The sequence below is a fragment of the Episyrphus balteatus genome, chromosome 1, assembly GCF_945859705.1.
Source record: "Episyrphus balteatus chromosome 1, idEpiBalt1.1, whole genome shotgun sequence".
Classification (NCBI taxonomy): domain Eukaryota; kingdom Metazoa; phylum Arthropoda; class Insecta; order Diptera; family Syrphidae; genus Episyrphus; species Episyrphus balteatus.
Window position 1 is genome coordinate 101,142,947 of NC_079134.1, and position 17,625 is coordinate 101,160,571.

At 34.6% G+C, this 17,625-nt stretch overlaps 2 protein-coding genes across 2 annotated transcripts; both read right to left on the reverse strand.

Annotated features, from left to right (window-relative positions):
* Nucleotides 1–2,032: 2,032 nt before the first annotated feature.
* On the reverse strand, nucleotides 2,033–7,282 carry LOC129916414 (maltase A1-like). Its single transcript, XM_055996335.1, has 6 exons — nucleotides 7,104–7,282; nucleotides 5,998–7,028; nucleotides 5,732–5,879; nucleotides 2,434–2,629; nucleotides 2,236–2,379; nucleotides 2,033–2,170 (listed from the first exon to the last, which is right to left on the reverse strand). The coding sequence occupies exons 1-6, from the start codon at nucleotides 7,249–7,251 to the stop codon at nucleotides 2,101–2,103; spliced, it is 1,737 nt and encodes a 578-aa protein (XP_055852310.1). The 5' UTR covers nucleotides 7,252–7,282; the 3' UTR covers nucleotides 2,033–2,100.
* Nucleotides 7,283–13,630: 6,348 nt separating this feature from the next.
* Nucleotides 13,631–14,668, reverse strand: LOC129909230 (craniofacial development protein 2-like). Its single transcript, XM_055986282.1, has one exon. It carries the CDS (start codon nucleotides 14,666–14,668, stop codon nucleotides 13,631–13,633), a length of 1,038 nt encoding a protein of 345 aa, XP_055842257.1.
* Between the last annotated feature and the right edge of the window lie 2,957 nt (nucleotides 14,669–17,625).

A 17,625-nucleotide genomic window follows, 5' to 3' on the forward strand; every position in this document is an offset into this window, starting at 1 on the left:
AAGTTGTTATACTTTAATTTGATGTCGAAGTTGGGTAAATGACGAAAAAAATGGAATTTTTGAACTTTGACAGCTTATAAATTCTAGGTGGTTTAACCGAGTTACATGTTTCATACATTGTAGAAAAGATATATTAATCTCCTATCAGTAACTATAAAAAAATCGAAAATGGGTAAAATTTTGACGAAGCTAGATTTTTTTTCAATGGGTGAAGGTCTAACTCCAGATTTTGGGGGTGTTAGGGATTTTTTAAATACCGTTTCGTAATCAGTGCGACTAGCTCTACAAAACGTTAATTTTTGTAACACCGTGCTTGCTTGTTAATATAAATACAAATTACATGTTAAAGTTTATGTCCCAAATCGATATTAAAGTAAACAAAAATTAGAAAAATAAAATGCACGAACTTGCCCTTAGAACTAAAAACTTTTTATTTACAAATTTGGTATACAAATGTAAAAAAACAACTCTAAAAAAGTATGCAGTTTAATTTCTTTTATAAAGATGAATTTTTAGAAAAAAAATCAAAATCGTCAGAGTCGTTTTTAAAAAAAGTAATTTCTTATAAATCATTTTTTTGATCAAAAATTTTAAAATAAAATTGGTATGCCATTTTGTAGAAACTTTTAATCAACACGTAAAACTAAAATTAAAAAAAAAATTCAATGTCACGTTTTCGAAAATTTGATTTTTCAAAAAGAAATTTCAAATTTTTTTTTTAATCCAAAAATTATTTTTCTTTTATTTTTATTTGGATTTATATTAAGGCACTATGAATGTTTTTGCATAAAAAAAATCGTTAAAACTGAACTAGTAATTTGGAAGATAGTTTTAAATTTAAAAAAACGGTTCTATGGGAGGTACCGTTAATAAGGATGTTTGAAAAAAAAAAATGTTCATTAAAAGGTAGACCTTATTTAAAAACTAATACTAGATTTTTTTTTATAAAAATCGTAGGAGTCGTTTTTGAGAACATTAAACTTTTCCAAAATTGCTATATGACAGGCATCGTTATTTTCGGTCCAAAAAAATTAATTCCAAAACCCCTCGGTAAATGATTGAAGTAACAATTGTTGTCCGTAGTAAAGTTATTTGAGTTTGTGTTGGGTATGCCCTAATGTACCCTATGCTATTTTGTAGAAACTTAAAATCAACACGTAAAACCAAAATTTAAAAAGAATTCAATGTCACGTTTTCGAAAACTTGATTTTTCAAAAAAGAAATTTAATTTTTTTTTAAATCCAAAAATTATTTTTTTCTTTTGATTTTAATTTGGATTTATATTAAGGCACTATAAATGTTTTTGCATAAAAAAATCGTTAAAATTGAACTAGTAATTTTTAAGATAATTTTAAATTTAAAAAAAAATGGTTCTATGGGAGGTACCGTAAATAAGGATGTTTGAAAAAAAATTTGTTCATTAAAAGATAGACCTTATTTAAAAACTAATTTTTTTAGAAAAATCGTAGGAGCCGTTTTTTAGAACAATTAACTTTTATAAAATTGGTATATGACAGGTATCGTTATTTTTGGTCCAAAAAAATTAATTCCAAAACCGAGGTACTGGATCCAAAAACTGCTACAATATACATACCAAGTACTTATCCGTTAAGGCTGTAGCTCCTGACAGACAGACGGACTTTCTAGGTCCACTTTTTTCGCATTCTCTGTCATCGTAATTTTATTAGTAGGGTGCTCCGGTACTAGTTGCAAATTCTTTAATTTCCCTAAAAATATGTTCTCACGTGGAAACTAAAATAGACTACTTTATGGATTATTTATTTGCCGTACCATTATTTTTAAAGGTTTTCTCTAATATTTGAACTTGCTTTTAATGGACAAAATGGGAACCATAATGAAATACAAATATGAAAAATGCCGTATCTTAACAGCACTTGTTTGCTTGTATCAGTTTAAACAAATAATCGAAGTAGTTTAAACCGATTACAAAACATACCTCAAAATGTTTCAAAATACCTAAGCACTAAAATATTACAAAATAAAAAACTTTATTTTATTTATTTTTTTTTTTTTTCATTTTCAAAGCAAACACTTATAGTGTATCAGAAATGACATAATTTGATTTTTTGCTTAGTTGTATTATTTAATAACTTTAAAGATAGCACCAACAGATCCTTCAATGATAATATCCTGTGAATCGACAATTTCTCTGAAAAATCATGTAAAAGTTAATAATACTATAATGTTATTACTAAAATTTATGAAAAACCTTACCCGTCCTGCAATGTTGATTGTATTGATGCTGTAACAACTTCAACATTTCCGCCACCAATATTGAAGAAATCGTCTAAATTAATTTTTTTATCCTGCTTTCCAAGGTTCAAGACAATAACATAGCAATCACTGTCAGTTTTTTCTCTAAAATAAACATATTAAGTTGACGGAAAACATTATTCATTTCAAGAAATCAACCTCTTATAAACCAAGATTCCATTTGTTGGAGCCTTAATTTTAAAATCGCCTTCTTCAAACGCTGGAACATGCCTCAAACTCAATGCTTTTGCGAAAATCTTCAAATGACTACGAGGTGCAGAAAGCTGATTTTCAACATTCTTGGTTATGTAATCATCATTTGTTGGAAGCCATGTTTTGGGTGCACTACTGAAACCTGAAATTTGACATTAATGGCGCTCATACTTCATACAGTATATACACTGATAAAATAAGTAAAATTCAATTTCTAGTAGAGTTCTTATTCATACTATACATACTACACGTTTTAAGACAACAATATTTTATAGTAAAATACATAATGTAGTTTAAAAAACTAAAAATATGCTTTTAACACGCACTTAAAATTATAAAATAATTTGATTGACTTATTGAAAATGGTTAAATCAGAAAGCGTAGACCTCTTTTTCAAACTTTATAAAATTACACGCAACAAAAATGGACTCTACGCTTTTTGATCTAACCATTAATTAAATTTTTTTATAGTTTTTAGTGCGTATTTTTAGTTTTTTAAACTAATTGGAAATAAGCTAAAATTGATTTGGGGTGCTTCAACCCCCAATACCGCTCCCAGGGTCCGGACCACTAAAATATTGTGAAGCCATCTGAGAGCATTGAGCTACATACATGAACAAAGTTTGATTTCGATCCTATTATTGGAAGTAGGAAATAGATTTGGGGTATTTCGACCCCCAAATGCCCCTCTTCAGGGGCATATTCGTCCGATAGTAACTTGTAAAAAGATTAAACAGGGTGTCTCGGAATGAGATAAGTGCGTTTAGGGGGATGATTCCAAAAAAAAACGGGCTCTATCAAGTACACCAAATCAAGGAGCACACTTTAAATAATTGTTGTAACGAGAAATAAACTTAAACTAAAAAATTAATATTTAATTCTTACCAATTCTTGACTAAAGCAATGAAAACACATTTTTTAAAGATTTTACCTGGTGCAGGTTTTCCTAAATATCATAAAATCTATGAGTGAGAACTTGTAGATGACTTTTTGTTCATTATTGTTTTCTTGATAAGAATAAATTTATAAAACAATATAATAGGCAAGAAAAAATAAATACCCCTTTAAAATTAATATCTGAGCAATAAAAAACATATTTAGATTTTTTAAATGCAGTTAGGTACAAAGAATAGCATTTTTTCTAAAAATCAAGATATGAATAAACCTTCTATCATAAGTATTAACGGAGAAATAAACATTAACATACCAGAGCAAGCGTTTTCTTAAATCATCGCTAAAGTGTATTAACTTTGCAGATAGAGAGAACAACTTTTTTCTTACAATATATCCAAGAATCATCACCCAAAATGTCCTTATCTCATTCCGGGACACCCTGTATATAAAGTACGTAAACTATAAATAAATGTTGTTGCTTGCTGCAATCGGTACAACTAGAGACAAGAGATCACCTAAGATATAGAACGAGTGTTTCATTTTTTTTTGTAATGCCTACTAGCCCCCTGAATACAATGGTGTAGCTGTGGCTGCAGCCATGCAGCCATGTACATATGTACATGCAAACAAACAATAAGAATAAATTTGGTATAAACCACAAAATATTTCCTGAATTTTGTAATGATAAAATTCGGCCTATTTGGCCTGACATAGCTTTTGAACATGGAAAATGTCTGTTCAAATTCAGTCGGTGTCATTGGAGCATTTTTGAACGCAAGTATCTCTTTATCCGAAAAGTTTACCAAAACCTCTTCATCGTCAGGTTTTGACGACACGATTTTTCAGCATTGTCTTACATTTTTTTAAAGTTTTTTTTTTATAGAGGTCGTTTTAGAGGTAATTGAATGAGGTCGTGTTTGAGAATCTGGATATGGCCAAACTCTACATTGGCGACGAGGATGAGCACAATTATAATTAACGAAGAAATATTGAAAATGAACTCGAAATATTAAAAGAATGGATTTTAATATCGGAGATATATAATTTGTTAAAAAAAATAATAATAGTGCTTGCATGTTCAACAAATATGCATATCTAATTAAGTACGTACATTTTATACAATTATGTAATGTAAAAAAAATTATGAATAATTGATAATTTTAATAGTTATTTCACATGGTTTTAATACCGATTGTGTGGCTTAAATGCCGAGTGTCATATGGCTTAAATACCGATTGTGTGCCTTAAATGCCGAGTGTCACATGGTTTTATTACCGATTGTGTTGCTTAAATGCCGATTGTCACATGGTTTTAATACCGATTGTGTTGCTTAAATGCAGAGTGTTTTAATACCGGATTATGTGGCTTGAATGCCGAGTTGAATAACAAAGCATTTTACCAAAAAAGTTTGTTCAAGAACAAAGGAATAATATTTGTCTATCAAACAGAGCTGTCATTTTGTGAATCAAAAAGGTAGTGAGGTTACATTTGAATTTCCAGAAACCAAAAATCAGCATCGTTGAAATCTAAAAATAGATGATGACGAACCAACTTTTAAGAGACTTTACGTTACCGACAAGGCATTAAAACAAAATAAACACTTGGAGGTAGCACCTTCAAGATGTTGTTGTTGTTCAACAAATTGTTAAGTAAAAAAATTACAATTAAATAAATGCATTCTAAATTATGTTAAATTAAAAAAAAGGAGTAATGTACCTAGTATCTGAACAAATTATACTGTTGCTTATTATTAGCAAGAATTTAATAATATTTTAATGTCACTTATGACAAATAAAAATTAACAACTAAATTTTATTAAGCTATAATTGAATGAGGTCGTGTTTGAGAATCTGGATATGGGCAAACTCTACAATTTGCATAGTAGGATTTTCACTGCAGTAAAACTAGAAACTGTGACGGTTCGAATTGTGTTAAGTGCTGCAAAATGCGTTCTTTCATAGATTTTGAAATTAAAGTGATTAAGTTGCGTACCTACACCCTTGAATCAAATTAAAAATTAAGTGAAACAAAAAAAAACGTTCCTTTTTATCAAAAATAGGACACAAAAATATGTGTTTATCATTAAAATATGCACTTAAAACCGAAATATGCGTTTATACATATGCATTTAAAGCAAAATATGCAAAAATATGCACTTACAAATTAATGCCATTTTAAAGGAAATTACTTGATTCGAAAAACTGTCTTATTCCAATGCTTCTATTAATGCAGAAAAAAAATATGTTTTCTCATAATAATCCATGCCCTGATTATTATGTACTTGAAATTAGACAAACTATCTTATTTGTTTTAAAGCACCTCCAAATAAATGAACATAACATTCACATACCTGCATTCTTTGATGAATTCCACTGGAAAGGTGTGCGAGCTGGATCACGAGAATAACTGTTGTAATTATCCGGGTTTGCATTGCATCCTTGTGGGTCAACGGTATCTTCCCAAGAAATTGGTCCATCAGTCATGCCAATTTCTTCACCCTTAGTAAGAAAAACTATTTTTAGTAATATGATTTGAATTTATAAACAAACAAAAACATTGTATCAATTGATCTAGAATTCTGAAGTCAAATAGTATATAAGAAATAAATTTTCTTACATTATAAGTCACAGCAATTCCTGGCAAAGTCTGCAGTAAAATATTCAACAAGTCTGTTCGAGCTGGTCCAAGGCGAGAGGCTAACCTTTTATTGTCGTGGTTACCCAAAACCCAATTGGCGTAAACTCCTTTTGGCATTGTTTGAAGCCACCTGTTGATTTGATAACGGAAGTCTTTTGCTGTGCTATTTGCGTTCATTGTGTTCAAAAATTCAAAATTAAATGGTACATGCGATCCATTACGAATTCCGTCGCCATACAGTTTCATCAAGTTATCAAAACTTGTATACGCCTCCGTCAGAAGGACTTTTGTTTCCCCACCGTGTTCCTTTTTCCAATTATCAACCAATTCACGCCATTGGTAAACCATATCAAACGTCTCGGGCTGATTGTTAGTGTAAATATGTTGGAGATGACAATAATCATCAGGATCGGGACATTTTGGATCCGTTGTCACTGGTTCATCAGGAAATTTACCATTTTCATCAATGTATTCAAACAAAAATGGTACTGCATCTATACGGAAACCACTTACACCCTTTCCTAGCCAATACCGCATAACCTTCTTCATTTCTTCAACAACAGCAGGGTTGCGATAGTTTAAATCAGGTTGCATTACCCCGAATTGATGCAAGTAATATTGTTGACGCTGATCATTCCACTCCCAGGCACTATAACGGAACGAGCCAAGCCAATTGTTTGGTGGTTGACGTTCTCCAGTCTCAGCATTAACTGTTCCATTTTCCCAAATATAAAAATCACGATAGTACGGATGTCCAGCAACGGAAAGTTGAAACCACTTATGCTTATCACTAGTGTGGTTTGGAACGAAATCTAGAATAATTCGGATTCCAATTTCCTTAGCTTTGTTTAAAAGTTTTTCAAAATCATCAACTGTGCCATATTCTTCCTGAATTTTATAATAATCCGAAATATCGTAACCGAAATCTTCCATTGGAGATTGAAATATAGGTGAAAGCCAAGCTGCGGTGATTCCAATATCCTTAAGGTATTGAAGTTTTTCAGTGACACCTTGACATTAAGAAATTTTTAATTAAAATGCTATACAAATACAAGTATATGAATAAAAAAAATTAAATGTGATACCGTTTAAATCACCAATTCCATCTCCATCACTGTCCTTAAATGAGCGTGGATAAATTTGATAAAAATTTCCATTTTCCCACCAATCTTTGACACTAGTAGCTGTGCCAACGACCAGGGTAATAAATAGCAAAATTAACTGAGCTTTCATTTTAAAGTACTTATACTTAGTACAGAATAATTATATTGAAACCAATGGCAAGTATTTATAGGAACAAAGTCATGGAAAATCTTTGAAAAATATCTGATGCCATCTGCTGAGTTAATTACAATAGTTCAAATACAGTTGGTCTTGTTTGTTTATCTTTTGCTTGCACATCATTAGTTTTGTGAGTGTGATGGCTATAACTACATAGATGTATATAAATATATATATGTTAATTGAAACTAATTTTTATTTATTTGAGATCGTAATACAATATGATGTAACGTATGGATTTTCCCCTGATTATACTGCTGGAAATTACAAACAAAAATATAAAATTTTTCTTAGATTATAATCCTTTTCATGTTTAAGGCCGTGTTTCAATTACATAGGTTAAATTAAATAAATTTTTAGTCGAGGATAAATGTTTGACATGTAGGTAGGTATATGTGTAGGTACCTATTGAATATAATAGCTATATAAAATGTATCTTTCGTGAAATTAACCTGTGTGAATTGGAATACATATTGACGTGGCTAAATATATAGTTTGTATTTAATTTGCAAAACAAAATAATTAATTGTTTTTACTAGTCTTTATAATTTACATATGACGTGTGCCTGTGTCTACTTTATTATTAATATACCTGCTCCCAGAGCAGGATACATTTTTGACAGCTGAAAATGTATCTTTTCACCTCAATACTGTCAAAAATGTATCCTCGTCTACATATTTAACTTCCACACCAAAGATGCAAGAGCTGGTCAAAACCAAACTCCTCACTACATTTCAGCTTCTTACGATGAGTAGTTTCTGAGATATAGGTCGTAAAAAATCGCAAAAACCGTAACTGACTCATTGACTCACTGACAAATCATCAAAATTATGGAGAAGTTCCCGCTGACGTAGACACTTGAAATTTTACACGGTGATAGGACTTTTGGTGTATACAAAGGGAAAAATCGAAAATTTCAGATTTTCAATTCAGGGGGCGTGGCATCCGCCCATTTCCGCTGAATTTTCATCAAATATTATGGAGCATTTCTGACTATCGTAGAATCTTGAAATTTGGTAGAATGGTAGAGCTGGTAATAAATTGCAATTTGAGAATTTCAGCCAGGGGGCGCTTCAACCGCCCATTTCCGCTGAATTTTCAACAAATACAATAGAGCACTTCTGATTGTCGTAGAATCTTGAAATTTGGTAGAATTGTAGAGATAGTAGTTTATACAAAGGAACAAATTCAAAATTTGAGAATTTCAGCCAGGGGGCGTGGCTACCGCCCATTTGCCCTGAATCAAATCAAATATTATAGAGCACTTCTTATCTTAGAATCTTGAAATTTGGTAGAATGGTAGAGCTGGTAGTTTATACAAAGGAAAAAATTTAAAATTTGAGAATTTCAGGCAGGGGGCGCTGCAACCGCCCATTTCCGCTGAATTTTCATCAAATATTATAGAGCACTTCTGATTATCGTAGAATCTTGAAATTTGGTAGAATGGTAGAGCTGGTAGTTTATACAAATTAAAACATTTAACATTTGAGAATTTAAGCCAGGGGGCGTGGCAACCGCCCATTTTCACTGAATTTTCATCAAATATAGAGATTTTCAATTCTACAGCCATACCTTACAAAAAGTAGTGAAATCACAACAAAAACATTACTGTTAAAAAAAGAGCCAAGTTCTCCTATGTTGAAATTATGCTGGTACAAAAAGTACTGAGATGTAAAAGTGTACCAAGTTCTAAAGTTAGGGTTCAAATTCGTATCAATAAAATTTTGATTGTTCTCTTGGCAATTTTTCTTTTAATTACCGATTTTTAAAGTTATTTCAAAAATTGCCAAGTAAACAATCAAAATTTTATTGATACGAATTTGAACCCAAACTTAAGAACTTTCTTTATTTTTATTACAGTCTGGAATTACCAGCTATGATTTTGTGATTTATATATAGGGACGCCTTTGCAAAAATTAAATTGGTTGGAGGAATATTGGGATTGCTTTGGTCTTTCAAAAGAAATTGGGGCGCCTTGTTCTTCAAAGATGAACGAAGATTTTGGACACCATTGTCCTTCCGGAAGCCAAACAAATTATCCAAAAATTGGGGGTGCCTTCATTCTTTAAAAAGTATAGGACAAAAAGTACTAGCACCGCGCCGTTGAAAAATTAAAATAGAAAAAAATTGGGGCGCCTGCCTTTGCGAAAGTAAAAATAAATAAAACATCGATTGGAAAGCCTTCGTTATTTATATAACTTTTGTAAAAGTTCGGGGCGCCTTTGGCGCCCCTCAATTATTGCGCCCCTGGGCGACGGCCCCGCTGACCCTCCCTGAAACCGGCCCTGAACAGACTAAAACACACAATTTTCAAATATATACTGAAAAGACTCTTGATTATCAAAAGAAAGTTATGTAGTTTTCGATTGGTCGACAGCTTCTGAAAGTTCCTCGGAAATCAGAAACAGAAGCGCACTCACACAATCATACTATAGCATTCGCACTTTTATTTAAACTAAACACAAATTAGTTTCAACTTTCACAAATATATTTCACCTTTTAGCAAATATATTTCACCTTTTAGCAAATATAATTAAACTAAAAGCAATTATAATTAAACTAAAGCAAACTATTTAAACTTTTCGCAAATCTATTAAACCTAAACGCAAAATGATTTAACCTTTTCTAGAAAAGGCTTTTGGTATCATGCTATGAAGAAGGGATAAGGATTTAGAAGGTGAAATAAATTTGTGTTTTGGTTAAATAGATTTGCTAAAAGTTTAAATAGTTTGCGTTAGTTTAATTATAATTGCTTTTAGTTTAATTATATTTGCTAAAAGGTGAAATTTATTTGCTAAAAGATGAAATATATTTGTGAAAGGGTTAAGTAGTTTGTGTTTAGTTTAAATAAAAGTGCGAATGCTATATTTAAACGTCAAATTTGACAAACTCAATTTTATGTTTGCTTTTAATGCGATTGTTTTGCAAAAAATAAAATTTAAATAAATAAACTCTTGAAAAGTTCTACAAAATGAATACATATATGTACATACATTACATATATTATTAATATGTTTTTGATTATGAATATTCCTTCAATCATAATCGCTTTGCGGGCGTATCCAGAAAAAAAATTGGAGGGTCCTGGAAAATATTTAGAGGGTAATGTACGAAAAATTGTTTCTCTTGTTTATTCATCTTTGAACGAGAGTGAAGCGATACAGAACATAAAAGACCTGTATTGGCTGTATTTTATGTATCGGGATCGGAGAGCTCTTCCGGATTACCAATTTTTTGTATTTGACAATACGTCGCTCGAGAATTGTTTTGTCGTAAACGCCAATTTTGGAATTTTGGGAAATCGCATTTTAAGGTTTGAGCTTCTATAAAAAAAAAACTGCCGATAGAATTTTTTCAATTTTTAATAGAATATTTTGTGCGATATTTTCTTTTTATTTGTGTTGTTAAAATTGTCTTATCTGGTTTGGTTTTCAAATTATCAAAGTTTTTACCCAAAATCCGTTTGTCGTAAACGCCACCAAAATCACTCCCATATACACGTACGACAAAGTAAGCGCACGTACGACATTCCAATATTAAGACTTTCTGTTTTTGCCAGCTGTAAAGTAATGGCCACACCATACAAAACCATATTAACGTGGACTTAAGTTTAATGCCAGGATAATGTTAAAGTTTTAAAAATCATTATTTAGAAGGACAAATTTCCCCATTTCTCGCAAATTATGAATAAGAACGTTTAAAGAAATTCAAAGTTTAAGAAAACTATGTTGGCAATCTTGTTTCTACAGCTTCACAAAATGTAATGGTAAATCTGTGGGATTAACTAAGATGGGCAGTTCATGAAGATAGAAAGCTGTATCTGAAGAAAGAGATGTCAAATGATGGGCCCCAGAGATAACGTCTCATTAGATGTGTTGAAACTTCTTAGCTACTTTTTAAGTAATCCTATTTCTAATAAAATTCTAAGTTAATAGGGGCGCTAGAGCCTTTAAAATTTATTAGTTTAACATCGTTAAATAACAAAAAATTGTTTTCGTAAAAAAAGTTATCAATTAACTTTCGTTTTAGCTGTATTAAATGGGGAGAGGATATCCAAGTTTTACGGGCTGTATGACCATAAATATAATCGAATTAAAAAACAATTTATTCTTTTAAATATTGATGCGCTTTAATATTCCACTTCTCTACCGTTCGTTTAACAGTAGTGTAAAAATATCGTCTTTATTATATTGAGAAAAATCGAATTTTACTGAATGGAAGAGAAGAAAAGTTTAATTGACCAGCTTTAGGAGAGAATTCTTTGAATTGAAGTATCTAGGCAGTATTTTAATTAATTTTAACTTAACGTTTTTAAAATTCATATTTTTGAAGTGTCGCAACAGGAAGAGGTGACTAAACACTTATGAGTGCCGAAGGTACTTGTCGATGGCAGTGCCGGATTAGCCTCAAGGCAAACTAGGCAGCTGCTTAGGGGCCCCACTTCAGCTAGGGGCCCCTCACTTTTCTTGAAAAAGTATCTTCAATAAAAAACAGCATTACATTGTATTTGAAAAAATAAGAAAAAAGAACAACAAAAAAAAGAAGAATAAAATAACTTTTGCAAATCATAAAAACATTAGCCCCGTTCCATTGGAGGTGGTTAGTCATGAGTAGATCTAGTACCTACTATAAATAACACAATCTTCTACTCGCGGAGATAGGAATGTGTAGTTGTTGAACTAGATTTCTACTCACGAGTAAACTACCACCTTCAATATAACAGGGCTATTGTATATATGTATACTTAGGGTGACCAGCGCCGTAAGGCGGCTACAATCCGCTGTGGATTTGGGCCTCAACCAACAAGCTTCGCCAGCCAGCTCTATCCTTAGCTCGCTGCTTCCAGTTGCGCACGCCAAGTTGATTGAGGTCCCCTTCCACTTGGTTGCGCCACCTCAGACGAGGTCTTCCTCTACTGCGCCGTCCCTCTGGGTTGGAGTCGAAAACTTTCCGGGCCGGAGCATTGTTTTCCATGCGCTCCACGTGACCTAGCCATCTCAGGCGCTGCACCTTCACTCTCTTGGCTAGGTTAGTGTCCTTGTACAACCCGTAAAGCTCGTTGTTGTATCTTCTTCTCCAATCACCATTAATACATACGGGACCAAAAATCGCACGAAGAACTTTTCTCTCGAAGCAATCCAAGATGTTTTCATCCGCCTTCGTTAAAGTCCATGCTTCTGCACCATATAGCAGGACTGGGATGATAAGGGTCTTATACAGGGACACCTTAGTTGCTCGAGAGAGGGCTTTGCTGGTCAGTTGCCTTCTCAAACCAAAGTAGCAGCGGTTGGCAAGAGTAATTCTCCGTTTGATTTCAGCGCTGATGTTGTTGTCTGTGTTTATAGCGGAGCCCAGGTAGACGAAGTCCTTTACTACCTCGAAGTTATGGCTGTCGATGGTGACGTTTTGTCCAATGCGTCGATGTTGAGTGTCCTTTTTTGACGACAACATATACTTGGTTTTGCCCTCATTGACCTTTAAACCCATTTTTGCCGCTTCCGCTTCGATAATTCTTTCAAGAACGATGTTAAAAAAATCGCATGACAGTGCGTCGCCTTGTCTAAAACCTTTTTTGACATCAAATGCTTCGGTTAGGTCTTTACCGACTCTGACGGAGCAGCGTGCATTCTCCATCGTCATCCTGCACAGCCGGACCAGCTTTGCAGGGATGCCAAAACTAGACATAGCTCTATACAATTCATCTCTGTAGATACTATCATACGCGGCTTTAAAATCGATGAACAGGTGGTGGGTATCGATTTGTTGTTCCTGGGTTTTTTCCAAGATCTGCCGTAATGTGAATATTTGATCGATGGTGGACTTTCCTGATCTAAAGCCACACTGATAAGGACCTATCAGATTGTTGACGAACGGCTTCAGACGCTCACATAGTACGGCAGAGAGGATCTTATAGGCGATGTTAAGGAGGTTGATTCCTCTGTAGTTGGCGCAGGTTAGAGGGTCTCCTTTTTTAAGGATCGGGCATACGATGCTGAGATTCCATTCTGTGGGCATGCTTTCCTCCGACCATATTCGGCAGATGAGCTGGTGCATACTCCTGACCAGGTCATCTCCTGCTGCTTTAAATAGTTCGGCAGCAAGGCCGTCAGCTCCAGCGGCTTTGTTTGACTTAAGCTTGGATATGACTGCCTTCACTTCTTCCAAGTCGGGGGGACGGAAATGTTGGCCTTCATCGTCGATATTGAATGGTGCAATCTGTCTTTGGGCGGGGTTGCCTTCGTCATCGCCATTGTAGAGATTGCAGAAGTGATCTTTCCATATTCTCAGCATCGCTTGCGTCTCTACTACGATGTTTCCCTGTTGGTCTTTTCAGGCTTCAGTTCTAGGTTTATACCCCTGAGATGTTCTTTTTACCTTCTGGTAAAACTTACGAACTTCATTCCTGTTATAGCATCCCTCTATTTCCACGATCGCTTCTTTCTCGTGTTGCCTCTTTTTTCTCCTGAGAAGCCGATGTTCCTCTGTTCTTTTCCGCTTGTAGAGCTCATTGGCAGCTCTGGTCCTTCTGTGCAGCGCCGCTTTGTATGCTTTCTGTTTAGCTGCATGTGCTTGCCGGCATTCATCATCAAACCAGGGGTTTCGTTGTGGTGGCCTTGTGAAACCCAGCACTTCAGAGGCGGCATCTCTAATGGCTTCTTGGCAGTGCTGCCACTGGTTATCTATACTTGCTGCTGGCGGCGTAGGACTTCTTAAGAGATTATTCGAGACACGATCGGAATAGGACCTGGCAATCTCTTGCGATTGTAGTCGCCCGACGTTAAACATCCTCACAGTATTTCCTTGTGTTGGCGATGGTCTGGAAATCTGCATCCGTACATTGGCTACAACCAGGTAGTGGTCAGAGTCAATGTTGGCTCCTCGGAACGTTCGGACGTCCATAATACTGGAGGAGTGTCTAGCGTCGATCGCAATGTGGTCAATCTGGTTGACGGTTGATTGATCTGGAGATTTCCATGTCCCTTTATGAATCTTGAGATGCGGGAAACGCGTACTTGCTATGACAACATTTTGCCCCGCAGCAAAGTCGACTAGTCTGAATCCGTTATCGGATGTGTTGTCGTGCAGGCTATGCTTTCCGACTGTGCTTCCAAAGATATCTTCTCTTCCTAGCTTTGCATTAAAATCACCCAGGACAATTTTAATGTCGTAGCTTGGGATTTGCTCGTAGGTTTTTTCGAGGAGCTCGTAGAAATTATCTTTGGTGGTATCGTCTTTCTCTTCCGTGGGGGCGTGTGCACATATCAGGCTTATGTTGGTGAATTTAGCCTTTATGCGGATTGTGGTGAGGCGCTCGTTGACGCAGTTAAAACTCAGGACGTTCTGCCTGAGTCTGCCTCCGATCCACATCCAAATGTGCCCTGTTGCCGGTTGCAGTCGCCGTAGTAGATGTCATGGGTCTTCAATTTTCTCTTGCCCGGCCCTTGCCATCTTATTTCTTGGATGGCAGTTATATCTGCCTATCTGCCTTATAGCAGTCGAGGGCCTCCGCTAATTGTTCGGCTGCACGTGGTCTATTAAGGGACCTAACATTCCAAGTGCAGATCCGAAATTCATTGTCCTTATTTCGTTTGCTAGGGTCGTCATCAGTAAATCCGTCCGTATCCGAGGCTTGTCGTCGTTCCAAAACTACATCCTACTTCTGGTCGGGCAGTTACCCCGGCGGCAGAAGCCCCCAACCTGGAGGGCCAGGCCCTTTGATGACTCCAAGGACGAGAGGTTGGCTAAGCCGCTCCTTATAGACCTGTGCTCTGAATATGTCTGAGTAGCTCGTATAAGGTGTTCACCAAGTAGTTCGGCCTTACTGGAACTGGTGACGCTACCGTTGATTCTTAAAATGAATTCTTCCGCTACCGTCATTTGTTGGAAGTGCCTTGGTGGGAACACTTCTTCGTTATATGTATGCATGTGTTTATAATGAATTATGACTCCCATCCCATCCCGAAGGGCCCAACCCAGCGATGCCAGATTGAGGGATTTTTTTCGGGATTTTTGATTAGGGATAACGGAAAAATCAACCCAGAAAATGGGAATACAGTCAGCTCAAAATATATCACATTTTAATAAAAAAGTTCTTTTTACAAAATCAAAATTCATCATATTCATATAACAAATTAAAAAAAAATACTTCTTCCCATGTGCTCCAACCTTAATATTTAAACTGTAAATCTCTTCTTAAAAAAAAAAGTAATATTACTTGTGTATTCGAATATAATTCCAACGACATCGAACCACAGTTTAGTAACGAGATGGTGCCATTCAAGATCTTCATGTTGCAATCAGATACGTCAGAAAATGTGAGATTGTGCACGCAGAGAAGTTACTCAAATTGATATTAGATTTAATCAAATCACGGAATTGGTTTGTATATCATTTTTTAGATAACTTTATTGTTAATAAATCTTACCTTTGTCATTTTTTGTTTATTTGAACAACAATGTAGCTATTCAATAAAAACGATACCAATCTCTTTTCCAAGATGGCGGCTGCTCCCGACCTCCTATTATCCAAACAAATTAACTTTTATGATAAGGACAACCTGTGTTTCGCATGAAAAAAATATTGTAACGTGAAAAAATCTGATTTCATGCCCATATTTTGACTAATTTGCCTGGGCTATAATAATAGAATCAAAATTAAAACTTTTTGGTATGATTTCTCTCTCCAGTTTTATAATGAAACCGTAATGCCGACTTATAACGAGTCGATTTTCGCCGTGCGGCGAAGCTTTTCGGCGTCAGTCGAGTCGTGTGAAGGTAAGCCGCACGCGACTAAAGTGATAATCCCCATACTAGAGTCCTAGTCGACTTTAGCCGTGAGACATATCATGTGGCTAAAACCGACTCGTGAAAAGTCGGCATATTAATATTTTCTAATAACTTATCGTTAATCGAAGTTATCTGTGAAGCATCAAGTTGCTTTAATGTTGAAATATCGCTGCAATATTTATTATAGTTATTACAAATCTTTTAGTTTACGTTTATAAAATGACATGATAGGACACAGATTATAGCCGATTAGTCTTTAGTAAGTTACCTACACAAATTTCTAACTTAACTTAAAAAGAGCTTATGATATTGAAAAACCATCGGAAAAGGGCCCAAAAATTACTGTGCCTAGGGGCCCATGACATGGTTAATCCGGCACTGGTCGATGGAGCTATTGACGCAGTCTATTCCTTGAATCAAGGAATGTCCGGGTTCCGAAAATTTTTGTGTTATTGTTTTTAGAAACGTTTAATGTTGCAAAAAGGAAATCAAAGCAGTTGATTGACATCACCTTGTTTTTGTTCTGGGCGACACTGGAATCACACAAGGGGTTTAAAAATTGAACTAGCAATATTGTCACCACTACTATCGGTGCTGTGTAACTCGTTCCTAATTGCACAATATGTTGTTTTTAGGTTTCCCGATATGCAAAGTGTTGCTGTGATATTATAATTCATTTAATTTTCGTTTGTTAAAAATGAAGACGCGTTACCTTTTGGCAGAGCAAAGGCCCAATGATATGCCGATCATGATCTCTTTCTGCCTTCATAGTTGTCTTTTCAATTTTGTGTTTGTTGAAATCACTCATTTGAGCAATATTTGGGTTTGTGTTTGCCTTGAAATTCAAACAGCCTTCGTACTGATCCTTTTTTGGCTTATAAAACCACAAGTAAAAACTGTATTTAAATTCCTGTCTATAAATACGTTTTTGGACGGGATTAGTCGAAGATTCCTTGACGATCAGGAGCCTAGATTCCTTTCATTTATAAAATGTTAAGATGTCTCAGAAATGCGCTTTTTTCTTCCTTTCTTATAAAATGCACGTCTAAGAATAGAGTAAAACCGCAAGGAGTGCAGAGCTAAATGCAGCCCAAAGTTTTTAAATTCGTTATCCTTATAGAACATAGAGTCCTTTTTTTCAATAAATACTTTTATAGTACTGTATTTATATTATATTTGGGACGTATACAAAAAGTCAAAACAATTTTAAAATTTCGTTCGAAATTTTTTACTGAACCTGACGTGCGACAAAATAATACTGAAGAAAAAAAGCTGAAAAAGACATAGAACCAAACCTAATCCGATGCTTATTTTGTGGATATAGGTACGACAAAATGCATACAAATTATCTCAATAACGGTTAACGATAGGACAATTCTGATAACAGAAATGAAAAGAGAACGTTCTAAAACCTATTCCTACATATCCAGTTTAAAAAAGTGCATTTTGGGGTTTACGACAAAACAACTCTCGGACGACGAATAATTTGATATTTAACTCTATAATTATACAAAAGTCCACACGGAACGTTTAGAACTT

Bases quoted from the DNA above. Each gene is read 5' to 3' on its own strand.
- LOC129916414 (XM_055996335.1), bottom strand. From the start codon at position 7,251: ATGAAAGCTCAGTTAATTTTGCTATTTATTACCCTGGTCGTTGGCACA. The intron at 5,880-5,997 runs GTAAGAAAATTT...TTTCTTACTAAG, and splicing joins GAATTGCTGTGACTTATAAT to GGTGAAGAAATTGGCATGAC. The intron at 2,380-2,433 runs GTTGATTTCTTG...TGTTTATTTTAG, and splicing joins GGAATCTTGGTTTATAAGAG to AGAAAAAACTGACAGTGATT.
- LOC129909230 (XM_055986282.1), bottom strand. From the start codon at position 14,668: ATGTGGATCGGAGGCAGACTCAGGCAGAACGTCCTGAGTTTTAACTGC.